This window comes from Gekko japonicus, unplaced genomic scaffold, assembly GCF_001447785.1.
Source record: "Gekko japonicus isolate JY-2015 unplaced genomic scaffold, Gekko_japonicus_V1.1 scaffold547, whole genome shotgun sequence".
NCBI classification, from domain to species: Eukaryota; Metazoa; Chordata; class Lepidosauria; order Squamata; family Gekkonidae; genus Gekko; species Gekko japonicus.
In genome coordinates this window covers 30,470-38,133 of record NW_015167551.1, presented here as the reverse complement: position 1 = coordinate 38,133, position 7,664 = coordinate 30,470, and the positions used below count along the sequence as shown (strand labels likewise).

General features: G+C 46.7%; 1 protein-coding gene across 1 annotated transcript in view; it reads right to left on the bottom strand.

Annotated features, from left to right (window-relative positions):
* The window catches only part of MFSD2A (major facilitator superfamily domain containing 2A), a 50,855-nt gene that overhangs the window by 17,852 nt on the left and 25,339 nt on the right, over window positions 1-7,664 (bottom strand). Inside the window, exons 6-9 of the mRNA XM_015413688.1 lie at window positions 5,747-5,922; window positions 5,205-5,295; window positions 1,757-1,878; window positions 706-789 (exon numbers count right to left, since the gene is read on the bottom strand). Of these exons, the coding sequence (XP_015269174.1) occupies window positions 706-789; window positions 1,757-1,878; window positions 5,205-5,295; window positions 5,747-5,922 (473 nt within the window). The remainder of the gene's footprint in view (window positions 1-705; window positions 790-1,756; window positions 1,879-5,204; window positions 5,296-5,746; window positions 5,923-7,664) is intronic.

Below are 7,664 nucleotides of genomic sequence, written 5' to 3'. Positions count from 1 at the left end.
CTGCTGGAGCTCCAGCCGGACCCCGGATCGCCAGCCTACGCCGGGCGGCTGCCGCAGCAGCTCCCACACCTGGTGCCGCTGCCGGGGCTGCACTGAACCGTACCGAGGACAAGGAGGAAGAGGAGCCCCCCCCCGCTCCCCATGGCACCCTCTGCCTCCTCGCCGCCTTCCTTCCTTCCTTCCTCCTGCTTCCCACCCTCAGCAGAGAGAGAGAGCGCGTGAGAGGGGCGGGCAGGCAGAGACCCGATCCCCAACGCCTTTCTTTTCTCTCTCGCAGAGGGGGGGCTCAGCTACCGCGGGGCCAGAGGGCGCAACCTCCCAGCACTTCCTGCCTCTGCTCGCTCACCAGCCGCCATGGCAGCGGCGATCGCCCGGTTAGGGCAGCGGCGGCGGGGGGGGGCTTTTGACGGGGGGTGCAGTTTGGCGCCTCTGAGGACTGGTGTGCCCTAGGCGAGCGCCTAGTTCGCCTAGCGGGCGAGCCAGCCCTGAGCCTAATCTACCTCACAGGGTTGTTTGAGGATTAAATGGAGAAGGGGAGAATTTTGAAGTGCTTTTCTTGTAAGGAATCCCGAGATGCTACAACAACAGTCCTTAAGGTTTGTCAGTAGTAACATATTGCAACAATGAGCAGCCAATGTAGTAAATTAGACTATTAGGAAAAAGAACATGGGAAAGAAGGGAACAGGTTGAGTGCAGAGTACATACCATGATGGCCAGGAGAATGTTCTGGAATTCATTGCGGAAGCCCAAAGTGTATGTACAGAACAAAGCAAAGTTGCCTTCCAGAAGCTGAAAAGAAGGGAGAATATGGAAGATATCAGAAGTGCCCTGGAAATGGTACTTGTTCCAACTACCTCATGGGGGGGGGGGGGGGGGAAATCCAGCTTCCCGCCCATGCACCATAAACACTGTGCCAGAACACTTCCATTGAAACCGCCAGAAAGATTTTGATTTCTTCAGCGTCATCGATCAGATGCAATTCAGGTTTGTGCAATTTGTACCTTACGATATATAAGATATCTGCCTTGCTTCGCAAATACTATTTACATCTGAGGTGGGTTGGATTGGGTTTTTTGTGTGCTCCCCTTTTGAAAACAGTCGTTGAAGCACACCTCTGTGAGATGCTACTGAAGCGGACAGCATTCTGCTATAGAAGATTCTGCTTTCACACGCTCCAAAGAGGATGTGTGTCCTAACCAGGCAGAAAGGCTAGTCGATAAAGGCCATGGAGGAAGAGAAGGAAGGCCAGCTAGAGGGAAGAATTCCACGGATTCTCTGAGGCCACAGAAGAAAAAAGTCACTATTCACAACTGAGCTAGAAGCAAAACAAAAAACTCAGGAAGCAACTGAGCTGCTAAAGCAGGGATAATGTTGCTATTTTTTGGAAGATGAAATTCCAGAAGCACTGCACTGCCTAAGGGGGAAAAGGGGCATTACAGAGTCTATTCCACCCAGCATGACAATAACATGATTGGTTTAGACAGCAGTGGGTGTTAAGCAGGTTTTGAGACGTACCCGAGACCGCTGGATCAGAAAAGGAAACACTGTCCTTTTGAGAATGTGTCCAAAATTTGAGCAAATCCATGCAGTACATGATATTTGAGGAAATCCATGCAGTACAAGGGTTACTGGGGGGGGAGGGCGCGGCAGAAGAATCCAAGTCTCACCAGCCACAAGATACTGCATTAGGAAAGCAGGCAACCCTTGCAACTGAATAAACAACACACCTCTTGTTCCACAAGGCTCTCTTCCTTACCATGAAAGCCAGTGATGTAAAAAGGAAGCCAGCAATCAACTTGATGTAGGGGCCGTGGTTCATCACCAGCTTCAAGCCTTGGAAGAACGAAACAGGCTCGTCCGACTGGAGCTCAATGGATGCTGCAAGGAACAAGAGAGAAATGCCCTTTTCAGCTCAATAAGACTGGGCACTGTGGAAAAAGGTTAACCAGCACACAGAAAATAAGACTGGGCACCAGGAAAAAGGTTAACCAGCACACAGAAAGTTACAATTCCACATATCTTATACAACTGGAAGATAGTGTGTGCACCACAGGAAAACGGTTAACCAGCACACAGAAAATTACAATTCCACATATCTTATACAACTGGAAGATGTTGGTGTGAACTCTGTAATTCATTCGCTACTTGTGCTAGCCATGGGAGAGACACTGATGTCAGTCAAGGAAAAGCCACTGTAGTGTCAGAGTTTCTGCATCTGTGGTGAGAGGCTGTGGCTCAGTGGCAGAGCATCTGCTTTGCATGCAGAAGGTTCCAGATTTGATCCCTGGCACCTCAAGGTTTTTCCTTTCTCTACTCCTCTGATCTACAGGTCTTGAGTAGTATCAGTCTATTCAAACTAGGAATAAAAAGAAGAAAAGAGGCCTCTCCAGGTAAAAGGATCAGGTAGTAGCAGGTGTTGCTGCCAGTCAGAGGAGACGATATTGACCTTGATAGACCAAGGGTCTGACTCAGCAGAAGGCAGCATCATGAATGCTGGATATTATAAGTAACTCTGCATGCAAGTGGATCTGTGAGGGGAAGGGCTGAGAGAATTCTCTCTCTCGGGTACACTTGGCAATTGCCCTCCCCCCACTGGTTAGACATCGAGCCTCTTCGGCCGTTGCTTGCCTTCTGCTTCATCTTACATAGCACCTCTCTTCTTCTCTCTCTTACCTGGGCTTGGAGCTGTAGCAAGTTAACCTTCCTGAAGTTAATCAGTTCACAATAAGTTAAATGGACCTACATTAATATGTCATGTCAGATGTACTTCTATTTTTGTAAGTAAAATTTCTTTCTTTTGTTACGATTAGAGTCAGATCATCTTTGTAATTTGTTTGAACAGCATGTTTCCCTTAACCGAGAAACATATATACATACATACACACACATATATAAAATATTTAACCCAATAATGAGTTTACCAGCACTAGAAACTTGCCTTTCCAAGAAACAGATATACATACACACGCACACACACATATATAAAATATTTAACCCAATAATGAGTTTACCAGCACTAGAAACTTGCCTCTGAATTAAAAAAAAAGGAGATGAGGAAACTAGATTCCACTTATGCCACCATATCCCACAGCCATAGGGAGAGAAACATAACAATGGTAAGCCTGTTATTCTTATGGCATTTTGAAAGTATTATTAGAAGGGAGCATGGGGGTGGGGGAAGGGAAGGAAAATCGAAAAAGGTCCTTGTATACTGCACCTTCGCAGACAAGTTTCTGGAATTTAAGATGACACAAGCCTCTTTCATGCATATATATTTTTGTCAAGAGCACAAGTCACTCCGATATTCTCATACCCACTTGGAACATATCTCCATCATTTAGGATAATTATGCCACCCATTTAGTATAATAATGCTGCCCCACAGTTTGTTCAGGACCTAGTCAGCCATGGGCAAAAAGCACAATGTTTTGAAGATAACTTTTCAAGAAAGGAGGAACAATTAAAGACTGCCCTGGTTGCCAGTGAAGTCTCCTGTCCCAATAGGTTTAAGACAAGGAATTGCAAGACGCTTGGCTTAGCTTCCCCTTCCGAGCCTGCTAGTGATGGGGTTTGGAAGGAGGAAGGATCCAGTGAGAATAGGCACAGGTAGTGCAGGGCAACCATGTTTGCCAGCAGTGGAGTGCTTCTTCCAGAAAAAGCTTCCTCCAAGAACAGCCCCCCCCCCCTGCACACCTTAGGCTAGACAGGTTCCCAGTTTAAGCATTCAAGAGGAACTGAGTCAGAATTAGTTTGTTTAGGAGGACAATACAGGGCAGAGATTAGAAGAACCAGCTTCTCCCAAAGGGCTGGTTGGAGCTTGAAGCTGCGGGGTATTTCCTGTGGGGAACTGAAGTCAGGTGAGGCTTGGGTCATGGGATAGAACTCCTCCATGTGATCACTGGGACTCTCAAAGTCTTGCCTTACTCAAGAGGGAGTTTTTGCGTTTACCCATTCCACAGGAAGAAGTAGCCCACAGCAAACCTTCTGCAAATTTTCATTCAATACCACGATTACAAAGCACAACAGTAATACCACGCAGTGTTTTGTAGACAATGTGTCCTGTTACAACAACCTTGTGAGGTAGGTTGGTATTTCCTATCCAGATACCATTGTGAGGAGGGTGGCAGAGGGCAGCTTGCTTGAAATAGTTCATGACAGAGTCAGGATTTGAACCAGGACCTTCCTGCTTTGGATCCTAGTTGCACTGCTGAGCTGTAAAATGTAAGTAGTATCATTTTCACAAGGGCTTAGGCCTAAATCCAGTGTGGCCAACCTCTGCAGCAGTGGTGGCCCAAATCAATCTACAATCTCACACCAGTCAGGCTGCTTGCATTGGGACATTTAGGAAGCTACTTTTATTCACTGAACTGCAGGCTGTGGAAGGTCGGTAGTTCAGCAGTTCAAGACCCGAGTGTGCCGCATGATGGAGTGAGCTCCCGTCTCTAGTTCCAGCTCCTGCCAACCGAGCAGTTTGAAAGCAAGAAATTGCAAGTAGATAAATAGGTACCACTTCAGTGGGAAGGTAACAGCATTCCGTGCGCCTTGGTGTTTAGTCATGCCGGCCACATGACCATGGAAATCTCTTCGGCTTTGAAACAGAGATGAGCACCGCAACCCTAGAGTCGGATTCGACTGGCTTTTGAGCAAGGGAACCTTTCCCTTTAATCCCACACACACAGACCCCAGTTGCATTTTTAGTTCTGTGAGTCATAAATGGCTTTACCTATTTGAAGGATGTAGGATTCTGTCCTGTGGCTGGCCAACTCCAGAGCTCTCTGAAGCCAGGTGGGGCATTAACGAAGGGTACAGAACATTGTCTCCTGTGCCTTGGTAACCCCCCGCCCTGTTTTTCCGGCAACGCACTGACATAACTTTTTGTGTACCTAGAATCAACATCAGCATGTCTCCAGGGATGCTCTAGCAGCCCACAAAAACTATTTGGTTTTGGATCTGGGAGACTCAAGATTCAGATTCTCACTCTGCCATGGAAGTTATGCTGGGTGACCCAGGGCCAGTCACACACACTCTGCCTAACCTACCTCCCAGGGCTGTTGTGAGGATAATACAGAGGAGACAAGAAGGATATAAGCTGTCGGGGAGAAAAGTGGGGAATAGAAAGAAAATAATGAATAAACTCTGCGAGCTGTCTTGAGTCTCAACAAGAAAGGCAGAAGACAAATGAATAAATCAGTCTGTTTTGCTCACCTCGTTTTTCCCGCACGCCGACAGACAGGACAATGGCACAAAGAATGTAAATCCCACCAATGATGCCAGCAGCAATCATGTAGGCATTTCTCTGTATTTGGGGAAGAAAGAGGCAAAGGGATGCTTACCCTGATAAAGTAATGTTGAGAGCAGAAAAACGTGAAGAAGCCCCCTAAACCTGGATGCAGAGCTACAGGTCTGATAACTGGACTTCTAATCAACGGTATTTATTTGGGACCAGGACAGCAGCATCAATGGTTTGCCAGCTCACTGGGAGAACAACCTTTAAGACAGTGGTCTTCAATTCACATCTCCTGAGCCCCTGCAGAGCTGTCATTCTGGGGGCTGCTTTTGGGAAAGACCTGCTGGTAGTTAGTGCACATGCACATGGCGCATGGGTGCACACCTCTTGGCATCCACATAAGAAGGAACAGCAGGATGGGGAAGCAAGGTCACTCAGCAGGAGAGAGACTCGGTGTACGCTTTTCTGCCGCTCCTCTTAAATTACCCCCCCTCAACAGATCATCTGAACAGGTGCATACCGTATCTGTGAGTGAGCCTGTTTCATGGGTGACGTTCACCTCCTCCATGACCACTGATGAAGAGTTGGCCATGCTCAACAGCAGTGGGTCTAGGATGCACGGTGTGTCAACTTTGCCCACTATTTGGCCTTGGATGGCTGTTCCCAGAACGGTACCGAGTACTTCCACCGTCATACCTGTAGACCATGCACAAAAAACATGCTGAGGGTACTGTGTACCAGGTGGGGCTACCAAGTAGGTTATATGCAAACCCCAACTGAACATCACACAATCTGTGGTTAATTAAGCCATTTCTGTTTAAAGTCACTTACTACCCAACCAAAAGGTTTACCAAAAAAGGTACAGAGTCACCCTGTGAAGATTTCTTGGAAAGCTATTTCCAAGCAAATCATTGCAAGAATGACAGCCAAACAAGTCTTTGGCAAACCAGAGAACAGAATCACTGTTTTTTATTCAATTTCCTAGCCAGTATTTCTTCGCAGAGATCAAGTGAATCCATGATTGGTGTGAATCCAAGTTGTGAATCCAAGCTGTAATCTGAAGCCAGCAGGATGGGAAAACTCCAAATGGTGGAGGAAGCTACAAGGGGCTCTAGCCAGTATTTCTTCGCAGAGATCAAGTGAATCCATGATTGGTGTGAATCCAAGTTGTGAATCCAAGCTGTAATCTGAAGCCAGCAGGATGGGAAAACTCCAAATGGTGGAGGAAGCTACAAGGGGCTTGGCCATACCAGACGTAATAGTAACCAACAGGGAAGAATTGGTAGATGGGGTAAAGGTGGTGGAAGTAGAAAGGGTCAAAACCATTGGGGAAGCTTGGAAACTATTTAAAACTACGATTCTAGAAGCTCAAAAAAAATATATTCCGCAGGTTAGGAAAGGCACAAACAGGTCTACGAAAAAGCCTGCATGGTTAACAAAGCAATGGAAGTTGTAAAAGGTAAAAAGGATTCCTTTAAGCGGTGGAAAGCTAGTCACAGTGACGAGCTTACTGGATCGTGGGAACTCTGTTGATGTGATTTACCTGGATTTCAGTAAAGCTTTTGATAAGGTTCCCCATGACATTCTGATGGGAAAACTGGAAGACTGTGGACTGGACTATAGGACAGTACGGTGGATAGGGAACTGGTTAGAGGAGCACACCCAAAAAGTGGTGGTCAATGGCATTTCATCAGATTGAGAGTTTCCAGTGGGGTGCCTGACAGGGCTCGGTTTTGGCCCCGGTACTTTTCAATATTTTTATCAATGATCTGGATGAAGGGGTAGAAGGGCTACTCATTAAATTTGCTGATGATACCAAATTGGGAGGAGTAGCAACACCCAAGAAGATAGAGTTAAAATTCAACAAGACCTGAATACTCTGGAGAAGTGGGCAGTTCGTAGCCGCCCTGAGCCTGCTTGCGGGGAGGGCGGGATACAAGTGTGATAAAATAAAATAAATAAATAATAGTTGCAAACAGGATGCAAGTCAACAAAGATAAATGCACAGTATTACATCTGGGCCACAAAAATGTCAAGCACAAATACTGGATGGGGGATACGTTTCTGGGGAGTAGTGAATGCAAAAGAGATCTTGGGTAAGAGTGAACTGTAAACTAAATATGAGCAGTCAGTGTGATGCGGTGGCAAAAAAGGCTAATTCAGTCTTGGGTTGTATTAAAAGGGCCATAGCATCGAAATCGCAGGAGGTCATAGCCCCTCTGTATACTGCCTTGGTCAGGCCACACCTGGAGTACTGTGTGCAGTTCTGGAGGCCTTACTTCAAAAAGGTTGTGGACAAAATCAAGAGGGTGGAGAAGAGAGCGACGAGGATGATCAGGGTTCTGGAGACTGAGCTTTACGAGGAAAGGCTAAGGGCCTTGGGAATGTTTAGTTTGGAGAAGAGGAGATTGAGGGGGGACATGATTGCTCTCTTTAAA